Genomic DNA, 22,091 nt, shown 5'->3' with positions numbered 1-22,091 from the left:
AATGAAATAAAAAAATTCATTGGTATTTAATAAGAATTTTATGTCACTTAAAAATAATTTAGTGATATTCAATTTGAATTTTCAAATTTTTTTAAAGAGTCCATTAAGACTCATTGGTATTCATTTGAGACTTTTTATAACTTAAAAATAATTTATTGGTATTCAAAAATATAAGAATTTTAAAGGATTGTTGTATTAGAGAGATTTTGAAGGACTTTTTAGTGGTATCTATAAATACCAAATTCATAAAACAATCTCATCCAAAACCATCAAATTTTGGAGGATTGTTTGAAGTGACTTTTCAAGTAATTCAAAATTTTCAAGTGAGTTTTTCATTTTTTTCTCTGCTTCTGTCTTCTCCATTCTTTTTCTCTATTAATAATATTGCACTGTTACTTAGGGATGACAAATAGACTCGTACCCTTGAGTAATACCTGAATTTGTCCCGACTTTGACGGGAAATACCCGGTTTGATCGGGTACGGGTACGGGTAACACCTGATATATTAAACCGAGTACGAGTATATACATACCTGCCCTGTACCCGTCCCGATTTAATTTGTTAATTTTTTTTAATATTTTATTATATGTAATTATTTATTATAATGTGAAACATTTATAGTTGTTTAATTATTAAGAAATCTCTTGATTAAAATATGAAATAGAGAAACAATCTAATTATAATTGTAATATAATAAAAAAATAATTTAAAATTATTATGTATTTTTTTTGCAAAAATAATAATAATTTTTTACAGGTACGGGTATACCCGATATCTGACGGGGACGGGAATGAGGACAAAAATCATATATTCAACGGGTATAGGTATGAGTACAGGAATAGGTTTCAATCGCGGGGACGGGGACGGGGACGGGTATCATAAAACCCGTACCCAACCCACCCCGTTGTCATCCCTACTACTACTCATATATAATACTATATACTAATGTTCTCATTCCATTCTCCTATTTGTTGAAACTCCAGTACATAAATGACAGTGTCATTGACTTGCTCTATTTTTTTCTTCGTACTCTTGAATTGACTTGTTCTATTTTATTTTACTTAGTTGAGTTTGTTCCTCAAATATATAACACATAAAACGTTTAAAATTTTAACTTTTAAATACACATAGGAATGAGAATATGTCAGACCTTAAATAGGGGTTTATGACTTAACTTTTTAAAAGTCTAATCTGACCTAACCTATTTAATAAAAAAAATCTATTTACTTTTAGTTTTTAGACAATTTTTTTTTATACTAATTTTAATCCTTGAATTTTTGTTGTTAATTTTCACTTTTAATTTCTAAATATTTTCTCCTGCTAACATTTTTATCCCTAACATTAAGATTTTTTGTCCATGAAAGAAAAATTTAGGAGTTAAAACCAAATAAATTTTGCTAGGACTAAAATAAGCAAGACTTAACAAAAGTTTAAGGAAAAAATATATTTAATTTATTTTAAATATTGTCCACAACCTGTAATTTTTTATTTGCATAAAAAAATTTGCTATATTTTTTTTAATATATTTCATTTTAATTAGTTGATATACATGTCACAAATTCTCAATTTGATTTATATACGTAAAAAGATATCAAATTAGTTTCTATACATACAAATGTTACGGTTTGGTCATTGTCAATGGTCCTATGTTGATCGTTAACCTTTTTATGCATTCTTAAATTGATTATTGTACATATAACATATTTTTTTAATTTAGTCTCTGTATATGTAATATATTTTTAATTTGATTTTAAAAATATTTTGGATATATAGACTAAATTATATGAGTTACATATATAATAAACAAATTAAGCATCTGTAATAAAATTAACTTTCAACGTGTAAAACTATTAAATACAATATCATCAACTCATGACAACATAAACTACACTGATAATAAGGACCGATATATTTATTCTTTATGTATATAGATCAAGTTAAAAATCTATAATATTTATAGGGAAAAATGATGCAAACCTATAATAAATAATAACAATTATGTACTTGAAGTGAAGATAGAATTCATATTTGTTACCTCGAAAGCAATCACAAACAACGAATGGGGAAATTATTTTCTCTGCTTGGTACATAGCTAGGGTTTTCCAATGTTATGTCACGTAAAAATTATCTAATGGGGACAGGAACTCTTTTATAACTACCAACTGAGATTATAGACCTCTCATTTAGGTACCAAGTGAGGATCTAATCCATCATAAATTCATTAATTTGTATTATAAGTCCAAATAACTAATATACATCAAGTAAAACTTCACAAATTTTATTTTCTAATTGATATTAGCAATCTAAATCCAACAATTAATAATCCCTTAATATTTTTAAATGTTAATTATTAGTCCCTATATACATTTAATATATTTTTGATCGCTACAGTTTCTAAAAAAAAACATGTATTTTTAGTATGGATTTAAACTACTTCGCTTTTAACAAATATAAAGATTAAAAATATATTAAATTTTCCAGGAATTAAATAGATAGTTCGCAATTTATCTAGTATGAAAGCTGGTGTGAAATACAGTGATTCGTTTAAATAATCAATTATTCACGTCTTATTTCATAATTTTGTGAACTTCCATCTTTATGATCAATTTAATGATGTGTACGCATATTAATGGTGTAAAGTTTTTTTAACCGACAACTAATTATATCTTTTAATTGTGTCATGTCAACGTTAAAAGTAAATGTGTTTATAGTGACTTGACATAATTAAAAGATATAATTGGTTGTCAGTGTAAAATTTGTATATAAATGATTAATTCTATTAATTTTATCAATAAAGTTTCAAGAAGCACGGCTAGGCATATGAGGAGTTGGTTGACATATGATACTTTTAAGTTTGATTCTTATATAGATTATATTCATAAAAAAAATAGTCATTAATATAAACTATTTTTTTTGTAAGTTTATACTAACATGTTATATTTTACTTATTAAAAAAATTGTCTATATAAAAATAGATTCTCTTTCGAGAAACATAAAAATATATATATGCATGTTATTAATATATTGATTTTATCTAGTATAAAAAAAATCCAGTCAATATAAACCTAGATTGTTTGTACTAATAATTTAATTTATGTTAACTTTTCACTAACTGGGGTTAACCAAATGACACATGATTAATATATATTTTTAGTATAAATAAATAGTATTGTAAGAATAAAAACATAGAAAATTGATATTGCAATTGCATAAATAAAAATAATAATTGAAATATATGTATAAACAAAAATAGTAATAAAATATTAATGCAGAGACAGAAATGAAGTATCCGTGTGACAGCGTAAATGTAAAACATGTATGAAATAATATTACAAAAACTTTATATTAATTGTAACTTTTTCTAGCTAGATCAAACAATTTTACCGTATAGTGATTGGTTAGATGGTATATCTCTAGTTTTTTCAAGTAAAGTTTTGATTTCATGTTGTTTTTTTTACACAAATAGAACTGTCTTGAAAATATAATTGAACTATTATATATATATATATATATATATATATATATAACTCTCTTTTATAATTATGCCCTATAATTTAGGAGTAAAGTAATAGTAATTCTAGAGTTGTAATTTTAGAGATCGAACTTCAACTTTAATTAAAAAAGCACAATGATTTTTAGTAATTTTTTTTCTTCTCACATGTATTTTCTTTAAAGAAAATTTTGTTTGAAACTCAAATCTAGTTTTACCCCATTAGGAGAGATTAGTCATTAATTATCCCACCTAATCTCTTAAATAATGAGTTTCAGTATTGATCTATTAATTTGGTCATTTAAAAAATAATAAAATGAAAGGACAGAAGATAAGCTAACGAGATTAAAGTAATGAATAAAATTTATAGATAATATCAAATACAAGATACATGATGAATTGAATATATATGTTGATACAAATCACGTTTGACATGGGGTTATTAGCAGCCCATATATAATAATAATTAATGAACCTTTGGCAACGCAAGTTGAGACGTTCAAATATAGGTTATATGTCTCTAATCTCTCCGTCTATAAATAACCTGCATATTGCTACTTGCCTTGGTCACAACTCACAAACTAGAAGAAAAGAAAGAATATAAAAAATGTCTGGGCGCAAGAGCCAGAAGATAAAGGGCACTGTGGTGATGATGCCAAAGAATGTGTTGGACGTTAACCAGTTAAATGAGGTTGGAAATGGTGGTGTTGGCGGTGTCGTCACCGGTGTCTTCGGTGTTGTCGCCGACTTCGCCGGTCAAGTTGTTGACACTGCCACCGCCATCTTAGCTCGTAACGTCTCCTTACAATTGATAAGTGCTACGGCCACCGATGGTTTGTTCCATTGTTTATTCCTCCCTCCACACTTGCACTATTATTTTCATTATTTAAATGGATAAAATTACTATGTATATATAATTCACTATATTCTTCTATTAGAGTTGAAATTTTTATCTCAAAAGTGTGCATAAATTAATATATATTAATGAGAGTTGTATTAAAAATGTAAATGTATATTTGTTAAGTATATCCCTATATACAAGTTGCCCATGATGATTATATCATTACTTTGTAAATTACTTGTATAAAAATATTTATATATGCGTGTTTCACTTTTTTAAAGACTCATTTTTTGGCTTTATTTGTATGTTTTTTTGTAGGGAAGGGAAATGGGAAAGTTGGAAAGGAAACGTTTCTGGAGAAGCATGTTCCTACGTTACCAACCTTAGGAGATAGACGCGATGCATACAATATTCATTTTGAATGGGATGCTAATTTCGGAATTCCAGGAGCATTTTACATAAGAAACTTTACTTATGATGAGTTCTTCCTTGTCAGTGTCACTCTTGAGGATATTCCAAATCAAGCTACTATCCACTTTGTTTGTAACTCATGGGTCTACAACTTCAAAAAATATAAGAAGGATCGCATTTTCTTTGCCAATAATGTAAGTATATAAGCATGCCTACTCACTACTTTTCAAATTTTAAATATAATAATCTTCATGCACCTCACTATTGTTCAATTACATATCACAAACTAATATGTATCATAAATTCGTTGTAACTTTTACGATAACTATAGTTTTTTTTTTTTTTTTTTTTTTTGCTGATAATAATTTCTTATTAGTTAACGGTGTAAAATTGGTTTATGTGGAAGGTGCATGAATATTAAACCTATTTGAAATGAGAAATTAAATTGATGAAATATGTATGGCAGACATATCTTCCAAGTGCAACACCAGGTCCATTGATTAAGTACAGGAAAGAAGAGTTGGTGGCTTTAAGAGGAGATGGAACAGGAGAACGCAAGGAGTGGGAAAGGATTTATGATTATGATGTGTACAATGATTTGGGTAATCCAGATAGTGATGCAAAGCTTGCTCGTCCAATCCTTGGAGGCTCTAGCAACTATCCCTACCCTCGTAGGGTTAGAACTGGTAGAAAAGCCACCAAGAAAGGTTCGACTTTGTTTTTTCTTTTATCGTGTTTTGATTACTTTAATAAGGAGGTGAAATTGCCTCTTAAGCAAGTTGTTGGTCTCTGAATCTTTTATTGAGTATTAAAAACAACAACGGGTTTGGTAAGGTAATAAGAAGAAAAGACAGCATAGATTCTTTTAAATTGAGTCAAATATTACAACATGTGTTTGGTGAGAAGGGGACTGAATAAATATTTTAATTAATGGACAAAATGATGGGTCTCATTGTTTAGTCTTAATAATTAAGAGAATAGAAAAAGAAAAAAAAAAGGTTATGTTTATCTTATTAGTAAGGAGCGATAAGAAGAAAATTTAGGGTGGATATTGAATTTATATTTTTAAAAATTATTTTGTTTTTTTAAATATAACAAAACATGATTGTTCAGAAAGTTGATAAAAGATCACACAAGACACGAAACAAAAAGTGAAATTGAGGAAGAGAGTGCTTTAGTGATGGACTTATATATATGTGTGATATTGTTAAGGAAAAAAGAAAATTGTGTAATTTAGTGATAGACTTGACAGCAAAAAATACTTTTGTTGTGGTTTTAGGGGCAAGCAATTTGACATGTTATGAATGTTTGCTAATAATATTATTTATTCTTAGCAGATCCAAAAAGTGAGAAACCTGCAGTGGAGCTTTATATTCCAAGAGATGAAAGTTTTGGTCACTTGAAATCATCAGATTTCCTCACATTTGGATTGAAATCTTTATCTCAACAACTTTTACCTTCACTCGAAACTGTATTTGACTCAGATTTCACACCAAATGAATTTGATAGCTTCGAAGAAGTGAGACAACTCTATAAAGGTGGAATTCAGCTCCCAACACATGTACTTAGCCAAATTAGCCCCTTACCTGTCCTTAGGGAACTCTTCCGCTCTGATGGTGAAAATGTCCTTCAACTTCCACCACCTCATGTAGTCAAAGGTACCTTAATTAATTTCACAACTTAAATACATTAACATTTCTTAATATATTATTAACTAATCCAATGTCGTCACAACTTTTTTTATTTTCATTTGAGGCAGTTGATGAGTCTGCATGGATGACTGATGATGAATTTGCAAGAGAGATGATTGCTGGGGTAAACCCTTGTGTAATTCGCCTTCTTAAAGTAAGTCCAAAACCCAAATATTTTATATTTTAATTAGTGAAGGCTAAATTGTTTTTATATATTGTCTCACTCTATCTTATTATTGGACGTGTTAAATAATAATCGCAGGAATTCCCACCACAAAGCAAGCTAGATCCCACACTCTACGGTGATCAATCTAGTACAATAACAAAACAACACTTGGAGATTAACATGGATGGGGTCACAGTACAAGAGGTAATTAATAATTAATATACATGTGTTCCACTATAAAATGCATATTAACTTTTTAGCCATAATGAATGTTTTGCAATATTCTCCACCAAAACTTCTTCTTTTAAGGAAATATAATATTCGTTAAATGGAAACAAACGGTGTATGGAACTATGGATCACATGAGGAACATCATCTAGCCAAAATTAATATTAAACCGAAAATTTTAAGTATTGAATGAAAAATTAATATATTAGAAAAAAATTAAACATTGCACATGAATAAAGTATACTCGAAACCTCATCAAAAAATAATTAGTCAAAATTTTCTATGTAAAAATTAATTATTGATGAAATTGATAAAATCTTTATACCAATGATATAGTCATCCAATATTTTCTTTACTTGAAATTAGAATTATTTTTCTAAATCACAGGAATGGACCTAACAATAAAAAAATTGAATAAAATATATAAAATCTTAAGTTCAAATTATGATGATGTTATTATAATTTCTACAAATAAAAAAGAGAGTCATTATTTTCTAGCATGGAGACAGTTGAAGTCATATTGTTTGTGATTCAAATCGGAGCTACGAAACAAACTGTGAACACTGAAATTAAATTTTGTGAGCAGGCACTTAGTGGTAAGAGATTATTCATACTAGATTACCAAGATGCATTCATGCCATATTTGACGAGGATAAACAGTCTTCCCTCTGCAAAAGCTTATGCCACAAGAACAATCCTATTCTTGAAAGATGATGGAACTTTGAAGCCACTTGCTATTGAATTAAGCAAGCCACACCCTAGTGGAGATCATTTGGGTGCTGAGAGCAAAGTGGTGTTGCCTGCAAACCAAGGTGTTGAAAGTGCAATTTGGCTATTGGCCAAGGCTCATGTTATTGTAAATGACTCGTGCTATCATCAGCTCATGAGCCACTGGTATGAACTTTAATTACTAGTAGCAACATGTACAAACTAACATGTTGGTGTGTGAAATTATTATTAACTATTTTTCATGGGATCATAGGTTAAACACTCATGCTGTGACAGAGCCATTCATCATAGCGACAAACAGGAATCTCAGTGTGCTTCACCCTATTTATAAACTTCTTCAGCCTCACTATCGTGATACCATAAATATCAATGGACTTGCTAGGGAGGCCCTGATTAATGCAGATGGCATTATAGAGAAATCATTTTTGCCTGGACGCTATTCTGTTGAGATGTCTTCAGCAGTTTACAAGAACTGGGTTTTTACTGACCAGGCATTACCAGCTGATCTCATCAAGAGGTAATCTTATTAAATATACATATATTACTACAAAGAGTGTTTGATACATCAAATTTTTTTACTGATTCGTAAATCTTGAAACGTTAATTTTTTTTTTCTATTTTGTTTGTTATTTAAAAGATAATATTTTCTAAAGTTAAACTCTAAATATTATTTTTCAAGAATGATTTTTACATAAATTTTTCATAGAATTGTTCTTATCAATAGGTGCAAAATTAACATTCTTAAATTAAATTTTTTTTAATACAATAAAAACGTCATAATAAAAAAAATTATTTTCATACAACATTTATAAATATTTTTAAAAATATTTATAATTAATTAAATAAATTTTTATCATTTATAAGAATCATGATCGGACGATATAAAAAAAATTGTCTAATGCCAAACATTTCCTAAACAAAAGTGATTGAATTTTACGACAACAATCATAAAAGTTGTATTCATATCTATCGTGGTTTCTTATTGGTTAGCAAAATATTAAATATTAAATACAGGAGTATTAAGGTTTGAAAATTGAAATGTAATGTGGCTTATAATAGAAAGATGAACTTGTTCAATTACGGGACTAAAAACCAGAAATATGTCCTTTTTAACGATGATAAAAACTGAGAAAATATATTTATTGTCAATAACAATTTACTTATGTTTTCTTTTGATTGATTCAGAGGATTAGCAGTTGAGGATCCCTCTGCCCCACATGGGCTGCGGCTTGTGATAGAGGACTACCCTTATGCTGTTGATGGACTAGAAATATGGGATGCCATTAAGACATGGGTGAAAGAGTATGTCTCCTTGTATTACCCCACAGATGCATCAGTTCAACAAGACACTGAACTTCAAGCTTGGTGGAAGGAAGTTGTAGAGAAGGGTCATGCTGACTTAAAGGATAAGCCTTGGTGGCCTAAAATGAACACTCTTGAAGAGCTCATTGAATCATGCTCTACTATCATATGGACAGCTTCAGCTCTCCATGCAGCTGTGAATTTTGGACAATACCCTTATGGAGGTTACATCCTGAACCGTCCAACTCTCAGCAGAAGATTCATCCCAGAAGTAGGAACCAAAGAATATGATGAGATGGTGAAGAGTCCTCAAACGGCTTATTTGAGAACAATTACACCAAAGTATGAGACCATTATTGATCTTACAGTGATAGAGATATTGTCAAGGCATGCTTCTGATGAGGTGTACCTTGGGGAGAGGGATAATCCAAATTGGACATCTGATTCTAAGGCATTGCAAGCCTTCAAAAAGTTTGGAACCAAGCTGGCAGACATTGAGGGGAAAATCAAGGAGAGAAACAACAATTCAAATATGAAAAACCGGGCTGGACCAGTTCAACTTCCATACACATTGCTCATTCCTTCAAGTGAGGAAGGGTTGACCTTCAGAGGAATTCCCAACAGTATCTCTATCTAAGGAACCTTCTCAATCACTCTACTTTCTAGTAACACAAATTATGTGTATGTGCAATTATTTTTTGTATGTTTGTACCAATGTATCTTTGGAATTGGCTGCTTAGTGCTCTTCATCTGCAGATAATATAATAATGTTTTCATTGTCACTGAATTTGTATTTAGTTTGTGTTATCAATGCTAACCTACCATAGAATGGAGAACACTAGAAGTAAATATATTTATTATTATATATTCTAATACCATTACCATCGGGGGAGTGGGGTTGGTTAACGCGATCATTACATTTTTTATTATAGATGTTAATTAACATAAGAGAATCCCATGTTGGTGCAATCATTGTGCATATGAAACAGGTAAATTAATAAATTAAGTAGTAATAATCAAGATTATCTTATACTAAGTTGTCATGAATGTCCTTATCGTCTCTCAGTGTTGTTCGTGCTGTCGTGCACATTTTAATAGAGAATTTTCAATTGTATATACCTTTGAACACTTAGCAGTGGATCTACACGAAGTTAAATTAAATTAATAGTTCTGAGTTTCAATCTGAAATACGTAGTTGTATTCGATCTTTTAACCTACACGGGATAGTGAAAATAAGAGTCACGTGACTCACTTATTTTTTTCTTCTTAAAACAATTAAACTGGCATATTATAGTATGCTGGATCTAATTGAATGAATGGATGAGATTTGGTGTTCACTAAACCAACTCTAGTTATTGGTGGTTCATTTTTATAGACTAATTGCACTTTCAAAGATTAAAACAGTTATTTAGTGGTTATGTGATTCAGTACTCCCCGTTTGATTAGTATTTGGGCTTAGGCCCCTTTCGTTTAATAATTAATAATTAATGGAGGGCTCATGATATATACACTTCCTTTTTTTATAAGTACATCTCCTTTATTTTTTATAAAAAAATTATAAAATATTATAATTTTTTTTAATTTTTTAAATTTTACACCTCCAACTTTTAATTTTCTACTTTTTTCTTTTATTTCACACACTTTTTTTTTTCACTTTTAGTTTTCACATGCTATCAAAATAGGTGGGGTAAAAAAAAAGTAAAGGGGGTGCATGTAAAAATTGAAAAAAAAGAAAAATGATGTGTGAAAAAAAAAATACTAAAATTAAATGTTGTGGATGTAAAATTAAAAAAATTTAAAAAAAATTAGAAATATTTTAAGAAAAATTTTATTTTTTAAAAGGAGGTGTACTTATAGAAAAAAGGAGGTGTATATATCATGAACCTTAATGGAGATGTTAAGAATTTATGAATTGGCCCAATTTTAAATTCCAAATATAACAAAAAAAATATGAAAAAATTCTAAACCCTAAAAAAGAAAAAACTCTTCATCTTCAAGCAATGAGAACCCCTTGTGCCTCTGTCCCTGTACATTCAAATCAAACCACCAAAGCTAACAAACCTTCAAACTTCATTTTCATTCCTTTCTCATGACCAGACCAACAACGACCACATACATGGATGTAGAGTTTATATGAATAAATTTCTACATAAACTCTTGTGAAAAAAATTGATGAAAAAATTAAATAAGTTTCTTCGTAAGATAAAACTATCTCATGCATAACTTTTTGAAAAAATTATGAAATTTTTTTTATAAATTAATTTATATATAAATTAATTTTAATTTATTAAAAATAATTTTTCTATTTATTTTTTAAAAATATTTCTTAAAAAGTTTATCCACAAACACCGTTCAATACAGCTAAAAGATATTGGCCCATCCAATAGGTCGCACCTTGTCTTGTCGTAGGCCTCAAATCTCAATGTCCATATGCTAATGCTTGTACGGCCCAAAGCGTATAAATTATTAAGTAGAATTGTATTACATGATTCCTAACTAATTTTTATATAATATATAATTAAGTGTTATTATTTTTTTCTTATAAATTAATAAATTTAAATATTTATTATATAATGATTAGTTAGGACTATAAACACGTTTTATCATGAATTATCTAATAATCTTCCATCCACAACCAAATTTACATGTATTATGGTCATTTTTATAATAACAATAAAATTATTTTTTAAGATTTTAAATAAATTGTTTTTACAAACTCAAGATTCATTTAATTAAAATATTTATTTTATATAACTTAAATCAATTTATTTATATTAAATATGAATTTTTATTTTATACAATAATATTTTTAAGATTTTTCTTCGTAGAGATTTTGTAAAAAAAAATAAATTCTTATTTAATTTGGATTTTTTATTATAATTATTTAAAAATTAATTATTAATATTTTAAATAAATTATTAATAAAAAAATAATCTTATGTTACAATATAAATTATTTATCATAAATCTAAAATATAATTTTTATATTTAAAATAACCAATTTATACAAATTTTAAGTAATACCATTTTATAATAAATAAATATTTTTAAATATATAAATTATATTATAATTCAAATTTATAATAAACAAATATTTCTAAATATAAAATTATATTTTAAATTTATAATAATTATATTTAATTATTTATGATTTAAAAAATATTAAAATGAAATTTAGAAATAAAGATGAAAATAAAATATTAAAAGAGATATGATGTTAAGAAAAATATTTTCATCCTGTTAAAAAAAGCAATTATTAAAATCACACTCATTTAACATGAAAAGCTACATTTTAGTTCTTGTGAATTTATTTTTGTTAATATTAAAATAATATTTAGCTAAAAAAATTATATTATGTGAGCATATATTAATTTTTAAATTATGAAATAAAATAAAAAAGAAATTGCACACATACAGTACAAATCATTCAGATCAAACAAAATGTTACAAAGCCACGTGTTCCTCAAGACATTATTATAATATGATATATTGTTCGTGGAGTAACTCGACATGATATCAATCCACAGACAAAAATCGTGAATAATATGGCGTTTGTCGGACAATTTGATTAGATTAATTATGTGAATTAAATTAATTAAATTGATTCTTTTTTTTTAATCGAATGAAATTTCATCCAAATTAATTAAATATGATTTTAATTGTTTTGAATCATAAATTTATATTTTATAAATTTGTTGATATAATAATTAAATCAATTAAAATTTCTAAAATTATTATTATTATTATGATTATGATTATGATTATATTATAATTCTGATTTTAATATTATTTTATAATGTTATAATTTATTAATAACACATAATATGATTACATGAAGACTACATAAATAATGATTGTAAGTTAGACATAGTTATATTTAAAGGATTATCTTAATTTTAAATATTAGATTATGTTTGACTATTTTAATTTTACATTTTTTACATTATTTTTAATTATATTTAAATTTTATTTACATTATTTTAATAATAAATTTTATTTAAATTTTACAAAGAATATATTTTTATTTTAAAAAAAATAAATATCTAAAAAAAATTCAAGAAAATCGATTAAATCAAACTAAATCAAATCATTATTAAATTTTTTGATTCAGTTCAAATTACATTTTTTTTTTATAAATCCAGATCCATACTAAACCGGTAGATGAACGCTCTATGTCAATTGTAAATAATCAAATCCGATTATGAAGTCTGTTTCATTTTTATTTTTTATTTTAATAAATGTCATATTCTTTTTAATACTCATTTGGCGTGTGGACAGCCTTAAAGAATCACATTCACATCACTGCATGTCTCGTGTTACACTTTTACTCATCTACGATTCATGTTATTTTATTTTATTTTTTAAATATGAGAATCCAACTTTAATCCCCAAAAATTTACAATAATAATTCACATGCTGGGAATAAATAAAATTTGATCCAATAATTTACAATGATAAAAATTTACAACCACTTAAGATAAAAATAAAAAAAGAAAAAAAATTGATATTTAATTTTAATGAAAGAATATTGGTTTTGAAAATCTAAAATGACTTGTTCATGTTTTAAAACATGTTACTAATAATTATTTTTATTGAGAAAAATAAATAAGACAAACAAAAAAAACTACAATAAAAAAACAACATTCTCTCTCATTGATAGGAATTAAAAATTAGAGGAGTCCTCCATACTTAATAGATAACTGAATTTTTAGCCCCTAATTCATAAGAGCATTAGACACTTTGTTTATATCTCGAGAATTACTCACAAAAATAATCCTCGAATCCCGAGTCACCATCTTTTTGATATTGCTAACAATATTTCAATGCTTGTGAAGATAACTTTTATGATCCGACCATTCAATCACTAACATCGCCCCAATATAATTTGATTCACAAATTATGTATGTTCAACCTAAATCTTAGCACAACTCCAAACCTTTCACTAAGATTTCAATTTTAATAACTAACAAAGTGAAAAAAAAAAATATATATATATATATATAAATAAATTATTACGATATTTAATAATTTTATTTACTTATTAATATAATCAAATTCATTTAATAAACTATTAATATAAATTAAATGATAATATGAAAAATTTACATGATATTATATTATAAATAAAGATTTAATTAAGGGTGCTATTATAAAAATGAAATACTTATTATATTAGAAACTTAAAATATTTTAAAAAATTAATATAATTAAATTTTTTGTTATATTTTTAGTTAATATTACACATTAGGACGCAATTTAGCAAAATTCTTCAATTAAACATTTCTTTTATACATTTGTCTTTTCAATTCCATCTCATTTTCGCTACAAAGAGCTAAGTTCATGGTACTAAGCCAAATTGAACTTATAAAAACTGCTTGTTTCATTCCGTCGTGACTTATGTATAAAATGCACTTAAAGACAAATATATTTTATTCCAAAATTAATAATGGATAAATTTCAGATATCAAACCCAAAAGATTAGTTCAAACAAATACCGACCTAATTTTGGCATTTGACAATTTGAAGGAATAAGATTCATATTTAGAATGTGATAGAAAACAAAAATTAAAGCATAAAATAGATGGATTGTCCCTAGAGTTGTGACTTGTTTTCCCAATTCCTTAAGTTGAATTTTATGAATTAAAAAACATTACCAACAGTTGAGTTATGAAATTACTAATAATCCTTGATCTAGTAAGTTAACCGTCTTTATTTTGGAAAAACCTGAAATTGATCATAAGAAATTCATTCATATAATAAAGTATAAAAAATGCATAAGCAAATTAATAAATTAATTCAATTAAGAATTAAGAAAATCAGTTTGATCATACAAATTTTCATAATTCAATTATTTAGAGTTCTATTAATTAAAAAAGTTTGATCATGCACTTTCAATTAATAGCAATAAGAATTGAAAATAGTAAAATAATATAAATTTTAACAAAAAGAAATTCATTCAATACATCATTGAGAGTTCACAAGGAAAAATTACATTACAATCCTGAAATAGGAGAAAGAAAAAAAATACAAAATTAAAACTAAAGCTAGATGATAAAAAGGTGGTGTAGACATCATTATTTATAGTAAAAACAATTAGGACAAACTACTAAGCACGATTTTGCATCTCACCAAACACAACTGTACTTAATAGCTAAGAGTGTGCTTCTTCATCAATAATGACGTGTTTCTTTAGACCAAAGGAAAGCTCAGACATGCTTTCCCAACCAGAAATGCTCCAAAAAAAGAAACACAGTCATTGTTCATACTTCATAGCATAAGTGTGCTTCATTCAATAAGGGTGTGTTTCCTCTTGAAGCACGACCATGTTTCAAGTAAGTACGACAATACATAACTTCAAAGTTCAGAATTACTCTATTTTATCCCTTTAGTGTACATATTTTATCTCTTTGAATATTTTTCCAGTTTACTACACACTTTACAAGAAAAGTGAAGTTTTGTCAAAGACATAATAATAATAGGACAAAATAATCATGAATAACATGTTATTATGTAGCATTTTGAGGGTTTAACACTTAGGGAATGTTTGGTATGCGAAATATTTTTATATTCCTGAAAATCTTAAAGTGAGAATTTTAGTTTCCCGTGCTTAGTAGCTATTTTTTTTTATAAAAAAAAAAACAGGAATGTAGTTTCTTGAAAACCATTTTTATCCTTTTCCCACAAAAGCATTCCCATGGAAGAGATGGGAATTCACCTTTCTCAAGTTAGGGAAAAAGTTATATATATATAAAAAGACTACATTATCCATTTTCTAAACAAAAAAAATATACCTTTCTCTCTCTCTCCCTCTCCTTCTATTTCTTTCTCTCTCTCTCTCTCTCTCACTCATACATACACTCCCCGTCTCTTTTCCTCTCCCCCCTCTCTCTGTCTCTATCCCTTTCTACCTCCCCCTCTCTCTCTCCTTATATTTCTCTTTCTCCCTCTCTTTCTCACTCTCAATCCTCCTCTCTTTCTCTCCCTCTCTCTCCCTTTTCCCCTCCCCCTCTCTTTCCTTCTATATCTCCATTTTTCTCTCTTTTTTTTTTTCTTTCTTGTATCTCATTATTTCTTGACCTTATCAATTTGAATAATGTTATTAAAGTTTATTTTGTTTTTACACTTTAATGGTATTTAGTAACACTTTTTATTTTTATTTTTGTTGAATTGATAATTTTAATAATTTTTAATTTTTTAAAATAATTTAATATCACATTTGTAATAAAATTTGAGTAAATAAATATATCTAATGAGTTTATTTTAAACAGAATATTTTTGTAAAAAATATTTATAAACTCGAAAATATATTATTGTAATTAAATATGAAAATATTTAATTGTTGGCAATTATGTATGAATATTCCTATGAACTTTTATATGTAATCAAATATGTTTTAGTTATTCCTATGAATCATTATTTCTAAGATTTATAGGTCTTAGGAATCATGTGTATTAAAAAAACTTTTCTCATATCAAACGTTCCCTTAATTATTTGTAAATTTATTAACAAAACATTTAGTTGAACAGAAATGAAGGGAGAGGAGGAACAAATGGTTAAAAACTTGTTTTGTTTAATTTAATTTTTAAAAGAGAAAAAATAAAAAAATTTCTTTTTACCTAATTTTAATTCTGCTCCGATATTTAAGAGTTTAGAATTAATAAGGAGAAAAGACCTCCATCCGAAGACAATTTTTGGCAAGTGTCAAACCAATAATAGTAAGCACACTTTTTAAAAATTATATGATTTTAACTTATTGGTGCACGTACGATACTATTTTAGTATTTATATTGTATGCAGATCTTATGAGTCCCAATATTATATCTTTAAATAAAAAGTAAATATAATAAAGTACTTGTATGACAATTAAGAAAAAAATAATAAAAATGAATACATAGAAAGAGAAGGGAAAGAAAAGAAAAAATTTGAATAAAGGTGTACATATATGATATATCACGTGTTGCATATGGAATTAATAAGCTGGGTATTAAAAAATGAAGGCGTGGACGTGAGATGAAAAGCGCGTTTATACTCTTCGTCCTCTCTATAAATACCTCTCAAGGTTTGCTTGCAAAACACAAGCTTCCATAAAATTAATTTAATATTGCATAGTTAAAGATGTTGGGTGGGATCTTTAACAAGGGTCAGAAGATTAAGGGCACTGTGGTTTTGATGCCCAAGAATGTGTTGGACTTCAACGCCATAACGTCCATCGGTAGCGGCGGCGTTACCGGCGCCGTCACCGGAGTCTTGGGCGGCGTAACCAGCGTAGCCGGTAATCTTGTTGATACTGCAACTGCCTTCTTAAGCCGTAATGTCTCCTTGCAACTCATCAGCGCTACTCAGACTGATGGTTTGTTTTCTGAGTTCTGACTCTACTCACTCTTGCAATAACCCTTTTTTTTCTTTTCTTCATAGTATAAATTTACTTTTTTTTTTTTCTTCTTTTGGTCACTATCACTTCTGAATTCTGATACAGTGATCATACTAGTTAATTTTATATATAATTAAAAAAAATTGTCCTTTCTAGACTGGAACCTCAATAATGCAAGGAAAAACAATAAATAATTGTACGTTGCATTTATTCTATTTTTAACATGGTTGATGAAAAGAACAAGAGAGGAATGGAAAAACATGATGAACGATGTGATAGAATGAAGAGATAAATGAGAATGAGGATGATAGAAATATAATAACCCATGATGAAAGGATTAATTAAATATTTAATGTTATGTCAAAAGGAAATGTTTAGTGAATAACTTTTTTGTAAACTTATGATGTCATACTTTTGATTATATATATTTTTTAAGTTATTGTAATAAACTTAAAAGATAAAGTTAACTTGCAAGGAAGAAAGAAAAAAAAAGAAGACAAGAGTCATTTTAAGAATTAACTTCACACTATGTTTTGAAATTAATCCACGAACGAAGTGGGACATGTGGAATGTTATTTTAGACAATTAGAATAATTATATACAGTCACAGACAAGAGGCTGATGTAACATACTTTTTTAATTATTTCAGAGACAGCTATAATTTATAAAATGGAAAATGATGGTTTGAAAGAATAAAGAAACAGAGAAGAAAAAAAAAGACAGATGGATAAATGATAGAACAAAAAAAAAATGCATCATAACAATAAGTCAATGTAATTATATAAGAAAATATTTATATAAAAAAATGATAGCAGACCAAATTTTTATTATTGATCAAAATTGAAAGAAAAACATGAAATTATGGGTAATCCATTAATTAAGATAATTTGTAATAAAAGTTAATGAAGAGCAAATAATATATTTGTTTCCATGTTTACGTTTTGCAGCGAATGGAAAAGGAAAAGTGGGAAAGGAGACCTATTTGGAAAGTCATCTTCCGACGTTACCAACGTTGGGAGCGAGACAAGATGCATTCAGCATTTTCTTTGAATATGATGCTAGTTTCGGAATTCCAGGAGCATTTTACATCAAAAACTTTAAAACCGACGAGTTTTACCTCGTCAGTGTTACTCTCGAGGACATTCCAAACCACGGAACCATTCACTTTGTTTGTAACTCATGGATCTATAACTTCAGAAGTTACCAAAAGAATCGCATTTTCTTTGTCAATGATGTAATAAGCTATGCACCTAGTCTATTTTTTCTTTCAATTATGGTCCCCATCATTTTTTATTTTAATTCATTAAATATATTGCATTGCAGACATATCTTCCAAGTGCAACACCAGCTCCACTACTCAAGTACAGGGAAGAAGAATTGGAGACTTTAAGAGGAGATGGAACAGGGAAACGCAAGGACTATGATAGGATCTATGATTATGATGTTTATAATGATTTGGGGGATCCAGATGGTGGTAACCCTCGCCCAATCCTTGGAGGGTCAAGCATCTATCCTTACCCTCGCAGGGTTAGAACCGGCAGAGAAAGAACTAGGACAGGTTACAATTTTATTTTTCTTCTTAAATTATGTATTAATTCAACCATTTTGTTACTAATATATAACCGTAATATACTAAGAGCTTAAAAATCCTTTTTTCTATTGAAAAATAATTTTTATTTTTGATAAAGAAATTTTCAAAAATAATCCTAACGTGATTAAACATGCTTATGATATAATTGTAAAGTAGTAAATTTGATAATATGACTGACAAATAAGGAATCTTTGGGGCTACGGTATGTTATTTTTATTTCATTTATGGTTGGGCACGTAGATGGACTGTTTTTTGATATTTATTTTACTATTGGTTGATTTGTAACAGATCCCAACAGTGAGAAACCGGGCGAAATGTATGTTCCAAGAGATGAAAACTTTGGCCACTTGAAGTCATCAGATTTTCTTACATATGGAATAAAATCCTTGAGTCAGAACGTGTTACCTTTGTTCAAATCTGTAATTTTTGACTTAAACTTCACACCAAATGAGTTTGATAGCTTCGATGAAGTGCGTGGTCTCTATGAAGGTGGAATTAAGCTCCCAACAAATGTTCTTAGCCAAATTAGCCCCTTACCAGTCCTCAAAGAAATCTTCCGCACTGATGGTGAAAATGTCCTTCAATTTCCACCACCTCATGTCATCAAAGGTACCTTAATTATACATCTTGGTCAAAATAACTAAATATAACATTTGTTGAATTAAATAACTAACCCCATTTGGCAATTATTTGCTTTATCATTTGAGCAGTTAGCAAGTCTGCATGGATGACTGATGAGGAATTTGCAAGAGAGATGGTTGCTGGTGTAAATCCTGGTGTAATTCGCTGCCTTCAAGTAAGTCCAAATGTTTAATGTTAAATTGTTTTATGACCTAAGAAAGAGTTACTATTTGAGTATTTGTCACCTTTCCTCATATCATTCTTTAATAATGGCAGGAATTTCCACCACTAAGCACGCTTGATCCCACACTCTATGGTGATCAAACTAGTACCATAACAAAAGAAAATTTGGAGATTAACATGGGTGGAGTCACAGTAGAACAGGTAATCATATACATCTTTAACTATAATCTTTCTAGTATAGAGGTACTTAAAGCTATATGGTTTGTAATGGGATGCTAAGAAACAAAGTGACTGAAATTAAATTTTGTGGAACAGGCACTTGGTTCTCAGAGATTATTCATATTAGATTACCAAGATGCATTCATACCGTATTTGACAAGGATAAACAGCCTTCCTAATGCAAAAGCTTATGCCACAAGAACAATCCTATTCTTGAAAGAAGATGGATCTTTAAAGCCGCTTGCTATCGAATTAAGCAAGCCACATCCAGATGGAGATAATTTGGGAGCTGTGAGTAAAGTTGTGTTGCCTGCATCAGAAGGTGTTGATAGTACAATTTGGCTATTGGCCAAGGCTCATGTTATTGTAAATGACTCTGGTTATCATCAACTCATGAGCCATTGGTGAGAACTTCCCTAGCAATATTTAGTCCATGTATACTATATAGTGTATGTCAAATTATTATTGATTGAAAATTTTCTTTGCGGGGGTTACATTACAGGTTAAATACTCATGCAGTGATGGAGCCATTTGCCATAGCAACAAATAGACATCTCAGTGTGCTTCACCCCATTTATAAACTTCTTTATCCTCACTACCGTGACACCATAAATATCAATGGACTTGCTAGGCAGTCTCTGATCAATGCAGGTGGCATTATTGAGCAATCATTTTTACCCGGAAAGTACTCTATTGAGATGTCTTCAGCTGTTTACAAGAATTGGGTTTTTACTGATCAAGCATTACCGGCTGATTTAATCAAGAGGTAATCTTCATTAAATATACTTCACTAGAAGAAAACAAAAATTAACCATTAAGAAAACATTAATGATAATATTTTACTTTTATGCATTGTTAACAAATCAAAAATTACGATATAAATGACTTTTAAAATAATTATTATAAAATCAATTAAACCTGACAAATATATCAATTTCTAATTATGGGACTAAAGCAAAAATTGAGAGGGGCTTGTTGAATTTGTTAATGACATTTTTTTCTTGCTTGATTTAGAGGATTGGCAGTTGCGGATCCCTCTGCCCCACATGGTCTTCGGCTTGTGATAGAGGACTACCCTTATGCTGTTGATGGACTAGAAATATGGGATGCCATTAAGACATGGGTGGAAGAGTATGTCTCCTTGTATTACCCCACAGATGCATCAGTTCAACAAGACACTGAACTTCAAGCTTTTTGGAAGGATGCTGTAGAGAAGGGTCATGGTGACCTTAAAGATAAGCCTTGGTGGCCTAAAATGCAGACCCTTGAAGAGCTCATTCAATCATGCTCTATCATCATATGGACAGCTTCAGCTCTCCATGCAGCTGTTAATTTTGGACAATACCCTTATGGAGGTTACATCCTGAACCGTCCAACTCTCAGCAGAAGATTCATCCCAGAACCAGGAACCAAAGAATATGATGAGATGGTGAAGAGTCCTCAAAAGGCTTATCTGAGAACAATCACTCCAAAGTACCAAACCCTTGTTGACCTCTCAGTGATAGAGATATTGTCAAGGCATGCTTCTGATGAGGTGTACCTTGGACAGAGGGATACTCCAAACTGGACCAATCATACAAAGGCATTGGAAGCTTTCAAAAGGTTTGGAAACAAACTGGCAGAAATTGAGGGGAAAATCAATGCAAGGAACAATGATTCAAGTCTGAAAAACCGATTTGGACCAGTTCAGCTGCCATACACATTGCTCCATCGTTCAAGTGAAGAAGGGTTGACTTTCAAAGGAATTCCCAACAGTATCTCTATCTAGAAAAACAAATGGAGTGTGTTGTTTCCTTATCTATGCATTGTGCTTTTGAATAACATACACTATGCTTGTCTATGTGTAATTAGCTAATTATTGTCTGCACTACTGTATTTCGATGTTGTCGATCGGTTTGCAAATAATAAAGAGCGTTTTCACTGTCACTTTTACTTGGTTCATCGTATGTTTTACCAGTAATAATGTAGAAGCTATTGCGTTTAGAAATTTTTTGAGAACCACAATTGATGCATGTATAAAAATAAAATCTCCATATTTTACTGGTTACAACTATTCCTAATTAACCATTACAAAGAGTGATTCCTCAAAAAAAAAAAAAAAACTATAAAGAGTGTGGGATTTATGGCTTTCAAAATTAACAATGTTAATAAAAATTGGGCTGTATACGTTGATGAATGAAATAATTTAATTTCAAGTCAATTGCTCTGGTGGATCCGAAATATCTATCATTTAAAGACTTTGTATAGAA

At 28.6% G+C, this 22,091-nt stretch overlaps 1 protein-coding gene across 1 annotated transcript; it reads left to right on the top strand.

Moving 5' to 3' along the window:
• Positions 1-4,047: 4,047 nt before the first annotated feature.
• LOC109802609 (uncharacterized) lies at positions 4,048-21,768 on the top strand. The gene is made up of 18 exons (XM_029272122.2): positions 4,048-4,323; positions 4,650-4,936; positions 5,209-5,449; positions 6,080-6,400; positions 6,502-6,587; positions 6,696-6,803; positions 7,414-7,721; positions 7,810-8,073; positions 8,742-9,492; positions 16,967-17,207; positions 18,176-18,462; positions 18,552-18,786; positions 19,108-19,428; positions 19,530-19,615; positions 19,717-19,824; positions 19,939-20,246; positions 20,345-20,608; positions 20,857-21,768. The coding sequence occupies exons 1-18, from the start codon at positions 4,098-4,100 to the stop codon at positions 21,608-21,610; spliced, it is 5,196 nt and encodes a 1,731-aa protein (XP_029127955.2). The 5' UTR covers positions 4,048-4,097; the 3' UTR covers positions 21,611-21,768.
• Positions 21,769-22,091: the final 323 nt, after the last annotated feature.

Source organism: Cajanus cajan, chromosome 5 (genome assembly GCF_000230855.2).
Source record: "Cajanus cajan strain Asha chromosome 5, NIPB_CcT2T_4, whole genome shotgun sequence".
Lineage (NCBI taxonomy): Eukaryota > Viridiplantae > Streptophyta > Magnoliopsida > Fabales > Fabaceae > Cajanus > Cajanus cajan.
Note: the sequence above shows the minus strand (reverse complement) of the source record. Positions and strands in the feature narration are given on the sequence as shown.

What these genes read in the sequence shown, in the direction of transcription:
- LOC109802609 (XM_029272122.2), top strand. Translation starts at nt 4,098, where the DNA reads ATGTCTGGGCGCAAGAGCCAGAAGATAAAGGGCACTGTGGTGATGATG. An exon ending in AAGTGCTACGGCCACCGATG is followed by an intron (nt 4,324 to 4,649) that starts GTTTGTTCCATT and finishes GTTTTTTTGTAG; the next exon opens with GGAAGGGAAATGGGAAAGTT. An exon ending in GTGTAATTCGCTGCCTTCAA is followed by an intron (nt 19,616 to 19,716) that starts GTAAGTCCAAAT and finishes TAATAATGGCAG; the next exon opens with GAATTTCCACCACTAAGCAC.